The 20,084-nt window shown below is 43.5% G+C and overlaps 1 protein-coding gene and 1 non-coding gene across 4 annotated transcripts in view; both read right to left on the bottom strand.

Moving 5' to 3' along the window:
- Positions 1-20,084, bottom strand: part of cdh7a (cadherin 7a) — a 170,436-nt gene that overhangs the window by 81,561 nt on the left and 68,791 nt on the right. For all 3 annotated transcript variants that reach the window (XM_043687680.1, XM_043687681.1, XM_043687682.1), the window contains exon 5: positions 17,693-17,860. In XM_043687680.1, coding sequence (XP_043543615.1) covers positions 17,693-17,860 — 168 coding nt within the window. The remainder of the gene's footprint in view (positions 1-17,692; positions 17,861-20,084) is intronic.
- Positions 9,694-9,783, bottom strand: trnap-cgg. Its single transcript is given in 2 exon segments — positions 9,694-9,729; positions 9,748-9,783. It is a non-coding gene; the product is annotated as a tRNA-Pro (tRNA).

A 20,084-nucleotide genomic window follows, 5' to 3' on the forward strand; every position in this document is an offset into this window, starting at 1 on the left:
GGAAAGATATAAAAGAGACCTAAGGGGTAACTTTTTCACGCAGAGGGTGGTACGTGTATGGAATGAGCTGCCAGAAGATGTGGTAGAGGCTGGTACAATTGCAACATTTAAGAGGCATTCGAATGAGTATATGAATAGGAAGGGTTTGGAGGGATATTGGCTGGGTGCTGGCAGGTGAGAATAGACTGGGTTGGGATATCTGGTCAGCATGGACGGGTGGGACCGAAGGGTCTGTTTCCATGCTGTACATCTCTATGACTCTATGACTCTATTCTCCTGTTGAGACATTCATTAGATGGTTACTTGGATAGAAATGGTGTGCAGGGATACAGAGAGAAAGCTGGAGATTGGCAGCGGGTAATAGAAGAGGTGCAGTACGATAGGCCGAATGGCCTCATTCTGTGCTGTTACAATTCTGCGATAAGGAAGTGTGGAAGGTAATCTCTTGCAAGAAGCATTTTGCTGAAGATTTGCCAGGAATATTCCTTTCACAATGTATCTGCTCAATAAAATGTGGCCCAGGAATTCAAAGGGGCCATCAGATAGCAGATCAACATAAAGGTCTCCGTCAAATCCATCAACTGTTCTTTGTTATTTGTACTTGTACAAACCCATCGAATCAACATGAAACAGACTTTTCAATGGCCAGTTAAAGGAAAAAAAAATGAGATCTTATACCATCGGCTACATCTTCAGCTGATGCCAAAGACTCATGCCAAGCTTAAAGTTGTAAACACACTTGGCAAGGAAGTGACTCGCATAATTCATTTTCTTTCCCAACTGACATTTTGTCTAATTTCTGCAGATAACATAAGTTATCCTTGATGCATGTCACTTAAACAACTGATCACCACAGGTGCAACTTCATCTTCATTCCCACCATTATCCCAGCATTCATGAAGCAAATCTGACATCATCAAGCTCTCCACATCTATGAACAACAGGAAATGTCTGTTTGTTTCTTATGCTTCCATTCAACTTTAGCATCTAACTTTCATGATGCCTACATCTACAAGGCACAGGTCAGGAGGAATGGAACACTCTCGGGTTTCCTTCGTTTCCCCAATCAAGATTCAAGAGGTTTGATACCACCCAGGACAAAGCAGCCCACTTGACTGATGTCCCATCCACAACCTTCAATATTCACCGCCCTCACATTGATGCACTGTACCATCTACAAAATGCACCGAAGCAACTTACCGGGGCTGCTTTGACAGCACCTTCCCAAATCACTACCTCTACACCTGGATGAGCAAAGGAACGGTGCTTGGTACTGAAACAACTCCACAGCGGCCAGTATCCCTTCACCAAGTCACCCTTTATTTACTCATGAACAGTCCTTCACTTTAGGATTGTCTCTGCAGAGTCAGCTGTCAGAGTGTCATTACATCTGATGCTCCCCTTTGTATCTGTCAGCCAGGGTTCCCTGATTGAACCATATTAACAGCCCCACTCAGGGAACTCATATTCTACAAGGTCCAACTGACTGACTTTGTTACAATCAGTACAGAAACATAGAAGACAGGAGCAGGAGGAGGCTATTTGGTCCTTTCAGCATGCCCCACCATTCATCATAATCATGGCTGATCATTCAACTCAACAACTTAAGCCTGTCTTCTCCCCATAACCATTGATCCCAGTGCTAGATCTAACCACCTCTTGAATTCATTCAATGTTTTGGCATCAGCTACTTCCTTTGGTAATGAATCCCTCAGGCTCACCACTCCTTGAGTGGACAAACGTCTCCTCATCTCCATCCTAAATGGTCCACCCCGAATCCTCAGAATGTGAACCCTGGTTCTGGACACACCCACCACCGGGAACATCCTCCCTGCATCTACCCTGTCTAGTCCTGTTAGAATTTTATAAGTCTCTATGAGATCCCCCCTCCCTCGTTTTTCTGAAGTCCAGTGAAAACAATCCTAGAGGAGAAAGTGAGGTCTGCAGATGCTGGAGATCAAAGTTGAAACTTTATTGCTGGAACAGCACAGCAGGTCAGGCAGCATCCAGGGAACAGGAGATTCGACGTTTCGGGCACAGGCCCTTCTTCAGGAAGAAGGGCCTGTGCCCGAAACGTCGAATCTCCTGTTCCCTGGATGCTGCCTGACCTGCTGTGCTGTTCCAGCAATAAAGTTTCAACTGAAAACAATCCTAACCTAGTCAATCTCTCCTCATCCATCAGTCCTGCCATTCCCGGAATCAGCCTGGAAACATTCACTGCACTCCCTCAAGACTAAGAGTATTCTTCCTCAGAAAAAGAGACCAAAACTGCACGCAATATTCTAGGTGTGGCCTCACCAAGGCCCTGTATATCTGCATCAACACATCCCTGCTCCTGTACTTCAAATGTCTCGCAATGAAGGCCCAACTTTGGATTATATAATTTCCCCATCACTGTCAGTGTGTACAAACCCTAGAGCTCCCTTTTTACCTGGACTGCACCTGTATCTACAGCAAAAGGGTGTCCCCTCCCATGACTTCCTCAAGGCAATTAAGAATGCTCCCTCAATGCGAGGCTAGGCAGGACTCTTCCCAACCCACAGATTAGGAATACAATGCCAGGTATAAGAGTTTTAATATGCTGAGTTTCTGGCCCTGCTACAAACATTGACAAGGAACACATGCCCACCTAGCAGGGCAGTCTTGCATAAGCCGCTTCAGTCAGCTGAAGGCAGGTTACCCATCCCTCAACTGGGCTCAAATCCCACCTCAAAGAGCTGCTGATGACCAACAGCTCTAGCGGTGACCACTGGGAGCAGCACTGCATTGACTATAAGCAGGGCGAAAATGAGGACTGCAGAAGGGCTGATGAAGGGCTTTTGCCTGAAACGTCGATTTTCCTGCTCCTAGGATGCTGCCTGATCTGCTGTGCTTTTCCAGCATCACACTCTATGACTATAGGCAGATCTACCACTCTCCATGGTGGAATCCATGGGCGCTGAGTCCGGAGGGGACAATGGGAGGGGATGCATGGGATTGTAAAGAAAGATGGGATGGTGTTGGTGTGAGGGGAGGATCTGACAGCAGGACTAGGTAGGGTGGGAGGACTGATAGAGAGAGGCAGAGACTGGGAATTGGGGGGTTAGTGAGAGGCTCCTGATCTGGACATGGAGCCTGTTATGGAGATATCCCTTCCCTTTCATTTCCAGCTGGATTGTTCCCTGGAATAACTGAAGAAAGAATGCGCAATTAATCCAGATAAGGAGTAGATTCCTGCAGAGACTTACACAGTCTGCCAGAGTGTTGACAGAATGACATGTTCTGTTCATGTTTTTACACCATTGTGAGCTCTAAAATGGACCAGTACCAATGGAAGAGCAGACTCAAGGCTGAACTCACTCTGATTACACTCTCAGCGTTGTCATGTAATCTTTCATATCCATTAATAATGGAGCACATGATCATCAATACCATTTGACCACCAGCTATTTCCACAAGCACATTAAACAGAAGTATTATTCGCAAAGAGGGACCAACATAAAAATATGGATTTTGACAACTATGGTCAAGAAAGTAACACCTCGACTTCCTCAGGAGGCTAAGGAAATTCAGCATGTCCATAAAGACTCTTACAATTTTTTTACAGATGTACCACAGAAAACGTCCTACCTGGATGCAACGCAGCGTGATACAGCAATTGCTCTTCCCAAGAGCGCAAGAGACTACAAGAGAGTCATGAACATAGCCCAGTCCATCACACAAACTAGCCTTCCATCCATTGGCATCATCTATCCTTCTCACTGCCTCAGGGAACCAACCAACAAAAGACCCCTCTTACCCCGGTTATACTCTTGTATATACTCTGGAAGGTATAAAAGTTTGGATACACATATAAATAGATTCAAGAACAGCTACTTCTCCACCGTTATCAGTCTTTTGAATGGACCTCTTTAATGTTAATGCTGATTTTCTCTCTGCACCCATTCGTCAGCTGTAACACTGTATCCTACACTCTGTTCTGTTACTCTGATGCACTTGTATGGTACAATGTACCAGGAGAAAGTGAGGACTGCAGATACTGGAGACCAGAGTTGAAAAATGTGGTGCTGGAAAAACACAGCAGGCCAGGCAGCATCCGAGGAGCAGGAGAATTGACGTTTCGGGCTTATGCACCACATTTTTCAACTCTGGTACAATCTACTAGTAAAGCATGTAAGACAACACTTTTCACTGTACCTCGGTACACGTGACAGTAATAAATTAAATCAATCTGCATGAGTGAACTTGGATGAAGGGACACGTGTATAGAAGCCAGATTTGCTGATGATACAAGTAGAGGGAGGAAAGCACATAGTGAGGAGAGTGTAAAATGTCTGAAAGAGGAGAAAGTAGATTGAGGGAGTGGACAGAAGTTAGACAGATGTAAAAACATGAATAGGACATGTCATTCTGTCAACACTGCAGCAGACTGCAGGAATCTACTCTGGATTCAGTTATTCCAGGGAACAATCCAGCTGTTAGACAGTTAGACAGACATATCCTGGAAAAATGTGAGCCTTTCCATATTGCTAGGAGAAACAGAAAATTGGAATATTATTTAAATGTAGAGAGACTATAGAACACTGAGGTACAGTGGGATCTGGGTGTCATTGTACATGAAGTAGAAAATATCAGCACGCAGATGCATCAAGTAATTGGGAAGGCAAGTGGATGTTTCCTTTCATGTAAAGGGCTACTATAATAGCAGGAATGATGAGGCTTCATCTGGAGTATTGCATACAGTTTAACTCTTTTTATGTAAGGACACTGGAAGCATTTCCAAGAAGGTGTCTGACTGGTTCCTGGAATGAGGGGTTTGCCTTATAAGGGAAGATTGTGCAGTTTAGAAGGAGAATTGGTTTTATTGGAACATACAAGTTTCTAAGGAGGTGACAGAGTGTGGATGCTGGGAGGGTGTTTCTATCTTTAGGGTATTCTGGAATCAAGAAGCACAGTTTCGCAGTAGGGGCAACAGTATATACTATTACACTGCAGCAATTCACCAAAGATCCTGAGACAGGGAGGAGAAAGTGAGGTCCTGAAGAAGGGCTTATGCCCGAAACGTCGATTTCCTGCTCCTTTGATGCTGCCTGACCTGCTGCGCTTTTCCAGCAATACTTTTTTCAGCAAAGAGTCTGAGACAGCAGCTTCCAACCTCACAATAACTTCCATCTAGAAGGACAAGGACAGCAGATAGATGAGAATACCACTGCCCTGCTAGTTCTCCTCCAAGCCACTCACTATCCCGACATGGAAATGTATCACCATTCCTTCAGTGTCGCTGAATCAAAATCCTGGAATTCCCTCCCTAAGGGCATTATGGGTCTACCTAGAACACGTGAACTGCAGCAGTTCAAAAAAGCAGCTCACCCCCACCTTCTCAAGGGTAACTAGGGATGGGCAATAAACGCTGGCCCAGCCAGCAACACCTACTTCCTACAACAGGATAAAACAAAATGGGCTCAGATTTAGAATCACTGAGAAAATACAAGGACTGGGCAATTGTTCACTCAACAAGCTTGATGCCAACAAAGGGCACATCAAGGCTATTCTGCAGAATAATGTCTACACTCATGAGATCAATTCTCATTGTATATCACACTAATCATGAATGATCATAAAGCCATCAGTTTTCATGCCCAGCCTACCTCAGATTGCCCTGGAAGGGAAAGATATCTCAAAAACTAGAGGTAAAGCTAACTGTTTCACATTGGTACTATAGTAACAGGCTTGGTATTGGCCATTAACAGGGTGCTGCCCCTCTGCCAAAAAGACATTCCTTCACACAAATGAGTAATGTGATATATGAATTTCACTGCCACTGTGATGCCAGGTATATAGCCCTTAAACCACAATGACTGGCAGATCATATAAAACAGCATATTTCTTTGGATGTTCATAAAATGCAAGGTACTGACAGTCAAGTCAATGGTTCAGGCCTCTGTTGATATAATTCGGGAAACTAATCATCTCACTGAAGATTGCAGAGATCCCAAAATGCCCGCTTGCAGAATTGTGCAGGAACTGCTGAAGAGCAGCAGACAGATTTCACAACCTACCTACTCCGCCAAAGACCACCAGAAACAAAGAGGGAAACTAGACATCCACCCTCTGTTCACTGTTCTAATTTCTAACTACCAATCTGCCACTAGCCCCTACATTGCAAACTCACTCCTTCAACACTTCCATCTATTTTCGTCTCCTTAACTTCAGCAAAGTTGGAAAATTAACTCAGAGTCATGGATGACACACAGGCTGCAAGACATGCTGGCTGAATTTCACACCATTGCCAAAGAGAGAGATGAAATCAGTTACTCGGGAATAAGGTTTGGAATGGGGAACCAAGGACAAGGAATGTCCCCAGTAGTCAGTTGGGAAGAGAGTTCTGGTTCATCCAATGCTGCATGTTGGATAAACAACCTGATAATTCAGCAACAATTGGAAGAGGTGGTGAAGTGGAGTAGTGTATCACCAGCGCAATTGTGAAAACTAATGCTATGTCTTTGGGTTATGACACTGAGAGATATCGGGTAGATGTTAAACAGGAGGAGGGTCGTACATATATCCTTACAGGATACTAATGGCAACGATGTAGGGACAGTCTTTCTCCAGCTTAAACAACGTTGAAAGGAGACAAGATGTGAAAATGTATCATTGTGCACTCATTAGGATGAGGATGAAAGAAACTGGCTTGAGGAAAGAGGTCTGAAGAATGACCCGAAACATTAACCTTGCCTTCTCTCCACAGACGCTACAAGGCCTGCTGAGTTTCTCCAGCAATTTCTGTTTTTGCTTGAGAAAGGGCACCATTTTACACAACATGACAAGTATGCTAAGCAACATTCCCCTCCCTCTTCTCATGGACAATTTGGCATTCCTTCTTTTCAAGTCTGTTTCTTGTGTCCTAGTGACACTAAGAGCGAGATGGAAAGCTTTAACGTTTCATTTCTTTTTAGAAATGTTGAGATTTTCTGGCTACAATTAGATAGATAAAAATAGAACCTCCCAAGTAAGAGCAGCCATACCCAGCTGGCTAATAGTGGTGAGACATTGGAACGAGGTGGTGTTATCAAAGGATGCAGGCAGGTCCTGAAGGATGAAGAAGGATCATTTACCTTTGTCCCAGTAACGCAGGATAACATTTGTGACTTTAATCAAAGTTGTTTCAGTACTGCAGCGGATATTGGAGATATTGCAACACGGAGTTCCAGGAAAAAATTGAAAGGTAACAAAACAATCCAGGACTCAGGTGAGAAAAGCAATGTTCATTTTCGATTGTGATGCTTAAGGGTTGAGGGATTCACATTTGGGAGTATTTTTGAGCTGAGGGTTTAAAGGAGATCTGAGGGGATTGTTAACATAAAGGCTAACTTGGGGACAGAGAAAGATCGTCGGGCATGAAAATACGATGGAGGGGGAAGAAGGGGAGTGTCATGGATGAGATGAGTTTAGAAAGGGCGTATAAAACATATATAAGTAGATTACAGAGAGAGTGCCCCATACAGTCTGCCCAGCTCACTCTGCCTTTCGAATTGGTCAAAACTGATCCTCTACCTCAATGTAATAATCTCACATCCTCCCCATGCCCCTAGAAACCTTCAGTTTCTAGAAATCTATCTAATTCTTTCTTAAATTTATCTCAGTGCTTGGCCCCCACAGCTTTCTGTGGTGGAGAATTTCACCATTCACTACCTTCTGCCCAAAGATATACAATCAAGTACAAAGGAATGAGGACAGAGTCAGGTGGGGCGGACTGGGAAAAGAGTTTAGCAGAAAATCTACTGAATGGATAATGGAAGCTGTTTAGTTCATGGCTCACTATAAAGATACACCCAGTGACAAAGTAGAGTACTAGGCAGAGGATTAACCAACCCTAGTTAACCAAGGAAATTAAGCATTGTACCAGTGACAAGAAAATGTGGCAATGTATCAAAATTTAGGGAAGAGGATTGGGAAAGATTCAAAAACCAACAAAAAAGGGGAGAAAATAAACTATGAGCATAAGCGAGCAGGTAATATAAAAATGGACAATGTAAGCTTCTTTAAATATATATAAAAAGTAAAGAAAAATGGCCAAAATTAATATTAGCTTCTTAGAGAATCAGGTGGGGAACCAGAAAATAGCAGAGGAGTTGAATAATTATTTTGTCTCCGTCTTTATGGTTGAATAGCATTTTAAAAATAATAAATCGAGCTGCAAACATTGGGAAGAATGCAAGTAAATGAGGAAAATAGCTTCAGGGAAACAAATGAGATTGAAGCCTGATAAGACTGCAGGACCTTATTGGCTGCATCATCGAACATTAAAAGAAATAGCCACAGGGAAAAGTGGTTGCACTGATGTAATTTTTCAGGGTTCCTTGGGTTGAGGATTGAAAAGCTGCCAATGCAACACACTTACTCAGGCACTGGCATGTTCATCCAAGTGGCCATGCTTTGAGGTTGTCGAACCCAATGCTGAGTTCCTCAAGGCTGCTGAGCCTGACCCTTCCACCTGACTAAAATGAAACAAAAGAACTAAAGATTCTGGAAATCTGAAACAGAAGTGGAAATGGCTGGAGAAACTCAGCAGCATCTGTGCAAAGGAAATAGAGCTTTGAATTCCATTTGCCCTTCTTCAAGAACTGGGTGCTCTGGGCACCCTCACCATCTGGGCAAAAGTGAGGACTGCAGATGCTGGAGACTAGAGTCAAGATTAAAGTGGTGCTGGAAAAGCACAGCAGGTCAGGCAGCATCCAAGGAGCAGGAAAATCGATGTTTCAGGCAGGAGTCTTCTGCCCCATTAGTTCCTCCCCACTCTGTGCCAACAGCATAAAAAACATTTTCCAAGCCCTTCAGCTCCAAGGAAGAGTCTTATCAGACTTGAAATGTTCACTCTGTTTTTCCCTCTCCACAGATAACCCAGAACCGTTGAGTTCCTCTGGCATTTTCTATTTATTTTCTGAAAGAGTGCCTTGCTAAAATGATAAAATGCAGTCGTCAGACCACAGATGGAATACTGTGAACCATTTTGGTCCCTTATTTAAGGAGAGATATACTGGCATTGCAGGCAGTCTGGACAAAGTTCTTTTCTTTTAATTCATGCATGGGGCATGAGCATCGCTGGCTGGGCCAGCATTTATTGCATTGCCTAGTTGCCCCTGAGAAGGTGGTGGTGAGCTGCCGTCTTGAACCACAGCAGTCGTTTGTACAACTAAGCTGCTTGCTGGACCATTTCAGAGCACAGTTGAGAGTCAACCACATTACTGTGAGTTTGGAGTCACATAAAGGCTAGAGCAAGTGAAGATGGGAGATTTCCTTCCCTGAAGGACCTTAGTGAATCAGATGGGTTTTCCCAAACTCGGCCATTGGTCCATGGTCATCAGTAGATTCATAATTCTAGATTTTTTTTTTAGATTCCCTGCAGTGTGGAAACAAGCCCTTCAGCCCAACAAGTCCACACCGACCCTCTGAAGAGTAACCCACCCAGACTCATTTCCCTCTAACTAATGAACCTAACACTATGGGCAATTTAACATGGCCAATTCATCTAACCTGCACATCTTTGTGACTGTGGGAGGAAACCGGAGTACCCAGAGGAAACCCATGCAGTCACGGGGAGAATGTGCAAACTCCACACAGACAATCACCCAAGGCTGGGGTCGAACCTGGGACCCTGGTGCTGTGAGGTACCAGTGCTAACCACTGAGCCACCGTGCTGCCCTTAAGAAATGAGGGCTCGTCCGGGATTTGAACCCGGGATCTCTCGCATGTCCACCCAGCTGAAGGCCCGAAGCGAGAATCATACCCCTAGACCAACGAGCCACATGCCCCGGGTGGCTTAATTGAATTCAAATTCCACCATTTGCCACGGCAGGATTTGAACCCGGCTTAACTAGGTTGATTCTAGGTATGAAAACAGTCTCTTATGGGAAGAGGTTGAGTGTGTTGGGCCTGTGCTCATTGGAGTTTAGAAGAATGACTGCCACCTTATTGAAACATACAAGATTCCTCGGATTCTTGACTGAGTCAGAGACAGAGAGATTCTACCCTCGTGTGAGAGTCTGGGATCGGAGGGGCATAATCTCAGAATAAGCCGTCATCCAATCAATCAGGATAGAGTTGAGGAGGAATTTCCTCTCTCAGAGAGTGATAATGCTATGGCATTCTTAGCACAGAGGGCTGTTGAGGCTGAATCATTGTGTATTCATGGCTGAGATAGAGAGATGTGTAATCAGTCAGGGAATCAAGGTTATGGGGAATAGGCAAGAAAGTGGAGTTGAGGATTATCATAACCGCCATGACCTCATCGAATGGCAGAGGTAGCTCAACAGGTTGAATAGCCTCCTTTTACCCCAATGTCTTCTGGTCTTCTAGTTTGGTTCGTAACAAATTGAATACTTGGGCATGAAAGCAAGCATTTAGAGGTTTTATAACTGATCAGTCTAATCAATGGGCTGCTTCAGCCTCCGTCTCTCCTGTGTGTGACAAAACCACAATGATTTTGTTGACTCTGTCATGGGATGTGGGCATCACTGGCAAGCCCTGTATTTACTGCCAATCTCTCAATTTTCCCTCAACTGAATTGTCTTGCTTTGCCAGTTTAGAGATACTTAAGGGTTGTGGATCTGGAGTCACGTGGACCATAGACCAGACCCAGGCTGACAGATTTCCTTCCCTTAAGAGCATTTGATAACCTGATCAGCCTTTACAACATCAGGGATAGCGACCTACTGAATAAGATTCACTCTTACTGAGTAGATTGTCATTGCAAATTTGTTAGTTTAATTTAAACTCGATGAGCTAGTGTGATGGGACTGAACTGGAGAATTATCCCTGAGCATTAGGGAAGGCAATGGCCTCATGGTATTATCATGGGACTGTTAACACAGAGACCCAGATAATGATCTGGGGGCACAGTTTTGAATATTGCCACACAGAGAATGGAATTTGAATGCAATAAAAATCTGGAATTAAGAGTCCAGTGATGACCATGAATCCATTGGTGGGAAAACCCATCTGGTGTATTAATGTCCTTTAGGAAAGGAAACTGCCATCATTCTGGATTAGTGGTGCTGAAAGAGCACAGCAGTTCAGGCAGCATCCAAGGAGAAACTGCCATCATTACCTGGTCAGGCCTACATGTAACTCCAGACCCACAGCAATGTAGTTGACTCTTAACTGCCCTCTGGGCATTTAGGGATGGGCAATAAATGCTGGCCTAGCCAGCGACACCCTCATCCCGTCAACGAATTAAATAAAAACTTGGCTCTCTCACTTACTAGCCCAGCTCCATATTTCTTCCTGCAACTTTCTATCAGGCTGAAGAAGACCTATGTCCCGTTTGACCCCGAGTGAACATTCTATTTTCATACTTAGTGCGTCAAAAAGACACCAATGCCTGCTTCGGTGCCATCACCCATCCTCAGCCCTTGCGACAGAACACCTGCTGAAGCCCTCATCCATACACTGGTCATGGTCAGACCCCACTGCGTTCTGGATCCACTGGCAAGCCTTCCCAGGTGCGCACTATCCCAAAGTTCTGCTACTCAGTTGGAGCACCAAATCCACTTCACCACCACGTTTCCTCTTGAAGACAAACACCTTTTCATCAAAAGATCCATCAAACCTGTTCCCCCTCCCCCCCCCCCCCACCCCCGACCCATCACCACCACTATTTTCAACCATCACTACCTTCCTAACTGGCACAATTAAATCCTTATATAGTCTTATCTCTCAATGTAGCTGCGATCTTCTCCATCCTTATAACCTTTCAATTCTAACAGCTTGCTCACACCTCTCTTTCACCAGCGGCCGTGCCTTCAGTAGCTTGGGAGCACAGCTTTAGAGTTTGTTTCTGAGGCTGCATTTGATACATTCTTAATTGACAAGCGAGTCAAAGGTTGTAGAGGTAGACAGGAAATTACAGTTGATATCAAATCCTAACCCTAACTCTAACACAAACCCTTTCTAAAACAGAGAATAGAGAATAACAGAGAATCACAGCAATTCTGGCAGCATCTGTGGAGACAGCAATGGAGATAACGTTTCGAGGTCTTGGTATGACTCTTTTAGAATTCCTCTTCACAGATTTGGGAAAATCAGTGCATCACCATTAAATACCAAGTATCATGACTTTCAGTGGCTCAGTCACATTCCAATGGGCAGGTTTCCCATCTCCTGCCATTCCTGTCCCTAACTAAACAGAGGTCAGGATTCCCACCAGCGGGACGATTGCAGACAATTCCATTAAATAAATGGTTTGGATTTGCCCTGATACTTCATCTGGTGCCTAAACAATGATTTATAAAGGTTCTTCAATAATGAGGAGCTTTTAAGACAAGCTTTCAATCACAGAATGTACTAATTCTAAAACGGAGCCAGCCATCTTCTGACTTTAATTATTTAAAGTAATATATCAACAAATTCCAGGTTGGCAATTTATTTCTACTTAATGATTTCTTGCCAAAGGTATATATGTTATTAAATTTGGATCATCAATTGAGAAATGGTTGGTTTTGCAGACTTAGCTCTCCCTCTAGATGTTTCTGTACTGAAATGATGGAAGAGACACAGTTAAACTAAAAACCAGTATCATTCTGGGAACACAGTCAGAATAATATCATAAAAATGATAGCTGCTACCTCTGTGATACTTACATGGTTATGATACATGGTTAAGTGATTCAAATCTTCTACTTGGTAAGTGATCTGAGGGTTTATTTTATCCTGTCCAAATAATGCAGATTTGATTCTCTAACGTCAATTGATTCTTTTAAATAAAAGCTACAAACATTAGTGTGCTTATATCTATAAGCAGAGGTATATGCTTTGAAGAGGGTTATACTCTGTCATTGTTAATTGTTTCAAGGGATTTGGATGTCAATGGCTAGGCCACCATTTATTACCTATCTCTGAATGCTCTTGGCTTGCTAGGTCTCTTCAGAGGACAACTGAGAGTCAAGCACATTGCCGTGCGTCTGGAGTCACACGTAGGTCAAACTGGGTAAGGATGGCAGATTTCCATCTCTGAAGGACATTAAGGAACCCGATGGGTCCATGCAAAAATCGATGATCATTGTATCGTCACCAACAGTGAAGCTAGCTTTACATTCCCGATTTTACAAACTGAATCTAAATGCCACCAGCTGCTGTGATGGGATTTGACCCACAATTCTCAGAGTATTAGTCTGGGGCCCCTAGGTTTTGGGGAGGTCATGCTGCAGTGGTGAAGTCTTTGGACTAGTAAACCAGAACTCCCAGGCTAAAGATTTTCAGAGCATGGATTTGAATCCTACTATGGCAGATGGTAGCATTTGAATTCTGTAGAAAGATAGCCAATGGCAACTATGTAACCACTGTCAATTATAAAAACCCATTTGGTTCACTCATGCCCTTTGGAAGTGAATCTGTGATTTTAACTGGCCTGGACTACATGAGACTTCAGACCCACTGCAATGAGGTTGACTCTTAACTACCCTCAGGGCAATTAGACATGGGCAGTAAATGCTGGCCGGACTACTGATACTCGTGAAAGAATTAAAAAAGTCATTCAGAGATGTCATCACCCCCTCCTCAGCATCTCTACCTCTTACTGAAGATGTTCACTGCTTGGTATCTTGAATGGTAAGAATCTTGCTATCGATTAACCAAAGCCTAATGCTCTCCAGGTCTTGCTGTGTGCAGTCACAAATCATTTCAGGATCTGTCCAATAATATCTGGGGAGGTGTGAATGATACTCCACACTATACAACCAGCAGCAATCATCCTCATCTCTGACTTTATAGTACAGAGAACCTCTCTTCTCTATCTTCCACAGCCCTCGTAATGAATGTGAGTTCCTTTGAAGATGGCTGACTGAACTCTCCAGATTCTCTTGAAAATGTAGCTGACTTGCTCTGACAAATTCCCTGCTGATCTTGATGCTTTTCCTCGATGGATGATTAATGATCTGAATATTGAATAGCAGTAACCCCCCTCCCACTGGGCAGTGCAAGTTTCAGCTGAAACAAGACTTTCTTTCCCCTTGTTAATAATAAAGACTATTCAAAAAATAAGTTCAATACTCTACCAAGAATGGCACCAGTGAAGTCTATCATTGTTGAAATAATCTGGAGAATTCACTGTGGGATGATGAAATAATAAAATATATCAGAATACACGAGCCAATGTATTAGCCTGCTTGAAGTTTTAAGGAAATTAATGTTTTGCAGATCTTTTTAAAAATTGGTATAATCTTGTAAATTAGCATTTATAAATTGGAGCTTTGATTGACTGAAAATTATAACATTGAAGGTACAGCCAGCATAGGAGCAGAGACAGAACCCTGTTGGAATATCTTAACAGGTCACAAAAATTAGTTTTGAAGAGGTGTCACTACAGTGGCCAGTGCCCCAGGATAATACTGTAGGAAAAAGGAGTTAAATCCCAACATGGAGAAAGTGAGGACTGTAGATGCTGGAGGTCAGAGCTGAAAAATGTTTTGCTGGAAAAGCGCAGCAGGTCAGGCAGCATCCAAGGTGCAGGAGAATCAACATTTCGGGCATAAGCTTATGCCCGAAACATCGATTCTCCTGCTCCTTGGATGCTGCCTAACCTGCTGCGCTTTTCCAGCAACACATTTTTCAGCAGTTAAATCCCAACATGGCAGATGGTGAAAACTGAATTAAATTTTAAAAACTGCTATAAAATACATAGTTACACAGTGGGAATGTAGCCACTGTTGATTATTGTAAAAACCCATCCAGTTCATGAATGTCCTTTTATGGAGGGAAATCTGCCATCCTTACCTGGTCTGGCCTACATGTGACTCCAGACCTACAGCAATGTGGTTGACTCTTAACTGCCCTCTGGACTGGCCCGAGCAAGACATTCAGTTGTAACAAACCACAACAAGGTCTGACAAAAAGGATGAGCCTCCTGATATGGCCCAAGGCACCGCAAAAACACTGACAAACAGAGCCTTCTTCGCTGGTATCTAGGAGCTTGTGGGAGAGCCGTCCCACAGGTCAGTCAAGAAACACTCCAGGTTGAACCGTGCGGCTAGAGTGGTGGCATCATGTCAATTCGAGATCCCATCACTCCAACATCAGTGAGGTTTACTGAGGAAAACTCATCGAGACCGAGGAGAACATGAACTGACAGCTGTCTGACATGACTGTCACCTCCCGGTATGGGCACGTGGCTCAGCTGGAGTAGGCCTCCAATTTCCTGATTCTACCAGAAATGCTAACACACATTGCCTTTTCTTTTGTTTTAGTCACTCATTGAATGAGGGCTTCACTGGACATGGCAGCATTTACTGCCCATCCCTAATTGCCCAAAAGGCAGTTAAGAGTTGGTCACATTGCTGCTGGTCTAGAGTCACATGTAGGCCAGACCAGATATGGATGACAGTTTCCTTCCCGAAAGGACAGTTAGTGAACCAAATGGGCTTTTCCAACAATCGGCAATGGAATCATGATCATCATTAGATTCTTGATTCCAGATTTTTATTGAATTCAAATTGCACCATCTGCCATGGCAGGATTTGAACCTGGGTCTCAGGATTAGGGGTCTATCATTAATATCAATAGAACATCAGCTCTCCAGCTCAGCCTGAGCTCCTCACCTTGGTGTCCTATTTTCTTCAATTTTTTTATCAATGAGCTTCCATCCATTATAAAGTCACAAGTGGAATATTCACTAATATTACACAATCTTCAGAACAATTTGCCATTCCTCAGATACTGAAGTAGTCCTTGACCATTGACTCAGACAACATTCAGGCTTAGACTCAGAAGCAGCAAGTAACATTCATGCCACACAACTGCCTGACAATGGCCATCTCTGAAAAAGGAGAATCCAACCATCACCCCCAGCATTGAAGAACATTTCCATCACAAAATCCCCACTTTCATTAGGGCTGGGAGTCATCATTAACCAGTGAACCGAGGTTAGCCAATACTTGGGCTACAAGAGTGGGTCAGAGGCTCAGGATTCTATTGTGAGGAACTCAATTCCTGACTCTTTGAATCCTGCCCACCATCTACTGGCTACAGGTCAGGAGCATGATAGAATTCTTTCCAGTCGCTTCAACAACATTCAAGGTATTCGACACTATCTAGGACAAAACAATCTGCTTAATTGGCGTCCCACCTACAACCTTCCCTTTACCATCAACACAGAATGGCAACAGTGTATAATATCTAGAAGGTGCACTGCATCAACTCACCAAGGCTCACTTGACAGCATCTTCCAACTCACGACTTCTGCCATCTCTTCGAATTGGGTCTGTTAATTAACTCCAATTTAACCAATGGTATCATTGTATCCAGCCTCAAATATTGCTCCTCCATTCCATGCCATTTAAATCTTCCCTTGCCAGTCCTCCCATAAATCCACCCTATCCCTCCACGAAACAGACCAGTGTAGTTTCCATAAGACATAGGAGTGGAAGCAAGGCCTTTCGGCCCATTGAGTCCATTGCACCATTCAATCATGGCTGATGGGCGTTTCAATTCCATTTACCCACATTCTCCTCATAGCCCTTAATTCCTTGCGAGATCAAGAATTTATCAATCTCTGCCTTGAAGGCACCCAACATCCTGGTCTCCACCGGACTCCGTGGCAATGAATTCCACAGGCCCACCACTCTCTGGCTGAAGAAATCTCTCCACATTTCCATTCTAAATTGACCCCCTCCAATTTTAAACCATTTGTAAGCCATGATTGAAGGTCTTGATGCAGAGAGAGAAAAATCAAGATGCCTTTGTTGGTGGGCTCCACCTACCTTCTAATGTTTTCATTCTCTGCCAAATGACCCCAGTTCCTCTACCTGTCCTGTCTACCACCAAACATTGACAGCTAACCATGCATTATCGGCTCCAGCCTCCCACATAACATTTTATTTTCCACCTGCAGCAGGGTTGCAGACATCTGCTTTATTCTGACTCATCAACACTGTCTAGACTGTCACAACCTGCCTAGTATTACAATTCATATGCTTCGTGATGTTTTATTAAGAGGCTGAGTTATAGTCGTAGAGTCACACAATACAGAAACAGACTCTTTGGTCCAACCAGTCTATACTCTCAAATTAAACTAGTCCCACTTGCCTGCACTTGGTCCATATCCTTCCAAACATTTCTTATTCATGTTCCTATCTTTTAAATGTTTGCGATTAATAACATCCATCAATATTGACCAGTGAATAACACCAGTTTAAATGACTGAAAACAACTTTAACAAACTACACAGGACATGTTGCTGGGTCTACATACTAGGCAGTTCCTTAGCAAATGAAAATAAAATTCAAGGACTTTTAACATATTGGCTGCCTGGCTTTCTGCTCAATTTTTATTTAAACTAAAGCGAAAAATGGTCTGAAGCTCAATTTAAGTTGGACTTAATTTGCACTAAAAATGCTGTGACCTTTTGTGTGGATGAGGTTCAAGTCGTTCAGAGCTAAAGAAGCTAGCTCTCTCCACAGCTGTTGCCAGGCCTGTTGAGTTTCTCCAGTGATTTCTGATTTAATTTCAGATCTCCAGCATCCGCAGTATTATGGTTTTGTGCTGATTTTGAGTGAGTAGAAATGTCAGGCAGTAACATTTGTGAAGAGCAACCACAATATGAATGGAAGCCAACGTGTATGAATATATTCTAATCTACTGCTTCACCTTACCAAGCAGGACAATATCACAGTGAGAGTTTGATGTATAGTTTGCTTTGATGAAAAAACAATATAGTTCCTTACTGCGAGAGAAGTGAGGTGGGTTGTCATTGACATCGCTCAGAGTAACAGTGATTGATGTCGTCCCAGACAAGCCTCCCATCTGTCCAACCATGTCTTTAGCTTGTATAACCAGTAGGTAGCGATCCTTAACCTCTCGGTCCATGTTCGGCAGAGCTGTTCTGATGATTCCTGAAATACATATCCGAAAAGATCAGTTGTAGGGCTCCATGTGTCTGAAACATGACTGGCATACAAATTCATTTCTTCCAGCATGCATTTATTGAGTGGTCACGCTGTTCAAGAACAGCTTCCAAGGTCTGATTTAATACATCCACAACCTCACTGATGGCTTAAAGTTGTTAATAATTTACTACTGTCTGTGCAGCAGAATTCACAGTCATGCAGTGCATCAAGCCTGTCCTTTGTAGAGCTATCCAATTAGTGCCACTCCCCAGCTCTGTAACCACAGCCATAAGAAAAACCTCCACTTCAAGCAAATATCTTACTCTCTTTTTGAAAATTATCCCTGAGTCTGCTCTTGCTCTCTTTCAGGCACAGACCGTGACAAATTTGCTGTGTTAAAAAAAACAACTTTTCCTTTTCTCCTGTATCCTCTCATAACCAAATCTCCTGCTACTAGAAGAGGTTTCTGCATCTTCACTCCAACAAGACCTTCCATAATTCTTTTGGTGAACGCAACCCAGTAAATTACACAAGGCTACCTTCATCTGTTAGCTGAGAGTGAGGACTGCAGGTCAGCCAGCAGCCGTGGAGCAACAGAGTTGACATTTCAGGCACAACCCTTCTCATTATGCCTAAAACGTTGACTCTCTTGCTCCTCGGAGGCTGCCTGATCTGCTGTGCTTTTTCCAGCACCCATGCTTTATCAACATTCATTCATTGATTCCATCTACTGCCATGGGAAAGCAACCAACATAATTGAAGAGGGTAAAGTGAGGATTGCAGATGCTGGAGTTCAGTGTTGAGAGTGTGGGACTGGAAAAGCTTGATGAAGGGCTTATACCCAAAACGATGCTGCCTGACCTGCTGTGCTTTTCCAGCACCACACTTTCGAACAGAATCAAAGACTCCTCACACCCTAATCTCCTCCATCCTCTTCCATCTGGAAGAAGATATCAAAGTTTGAATACACATACGAACATATTTAAGAACAGTTCCTTCCCTGGTGTTATCAGACTTTTGAAAGGACCTCTCAAATGTTAACTCTGATCTCTCTCTCTCTCTCTCTGTACCTTCTCTGTGGCTGTAATACTGTATTCTGCACTCTTTTCTGTTACCCTGAGGCACTTTACATGGTATGATCTGCCTGTAGAGCACTGAAAGCAATGCTTTTTACTGCATCTCAGAACACAGTACAACAATAAGTCAATCAATTGATCAATCCTGACTTGAAATTCTCTGCCTTAAGAAGGCCAACCCGAGCTTTTCTCATCTGACCACGCTGGGCAAACAAAAACTTATGAGAACTGTAGATACCGGAAATCAGAAACAAAAAAACAGAAATTGCTGGAAAAACACAGCATGTCTGGCAGCATGTGGACAGAAATTAAAGTTAATGTTTCAGGTCCAGTGACCTTTCTTTAGAACCCTCCCTTTATTCTCAAAGCCTTTAAGAAGGCCATAACGTTCTTCTTAAAGTGCAGTCTTTAAAATTAGACACAAATTCAGCTCAGGTCAAACAAATAGAGATGTGCAAAGGTTTAGCAGAGCTTCTTTGTCTTTGCATGTTGTGCCTGTAGTTACAACATTAAGGGTCCCAGATGGAAACAGAAAGTGCTGAAGAAACTCAACAAGTTTGGCAGCATCTGCGGAGAGAGAAAAACAGAGAAACAGAGTTAACATACCAAGACCAATAAGGCTGGAAACAGTTTTTACACTGTTGCCAAAATTAAAAGAGGGGGAGGTGGAACAGATGATGAGTAAGCACTGAGCAAAAGCCATAAGGAATGCTGAGTGCAATAAAGGAGTGACAAAGGTGAAAAATAGATCTTAAAGATGGGAGTGAATTCTGATATACAGGGCAGCTGTATTGAGAGCTGAAAATGTGTTGCTGGAAAAGCGCAGCAGGTCAGGCAGCATCCAGGGAACAGGAGAATCAACGTTTCGGGCATAAGCCCTTCTTCAGGAATGAGGGAAAGTTTGTCCAGCAGGCTAAGGTAAAAGGTAGGGAGGAGGGACTTGGGGGAGGGGCGTCGGAAATGTGATAGGTGGAAAGAGGTCAAGGTGAGGGTGATAGGTCAGACTGGGGTGGGGGCGGAGAGGTCGGGAAGAAGATCTCAGGTTAGGAAGGCGGTGCTGAATTTGATGGATTTGACTGAGACAGGCTGGGGGGAGGGGAAATTAGGAAACTGGTGAAATCCGAGTTCATCCCTTGTGGTTGGAGGGTTCCTAG

The sequence above is a fragment of the Chiloscyllium plagiosum genome, chromosome 4, assembly GCF_004010195.1.
Source record: "Chiloscyllium plagiosum isolate BGI_BamShark_2017 chromosome 4, ASM401019v2, whole genome shotgun sequence".
NCBI classification, from domain to species: domain Eukaryota; kingdom Metazoa; phylum Chordata; class Chondrichthyes; order Orectolobiformes; family Hemiscylliidae; genus Chiloscyllium; species Chiloscyllium plagiosum.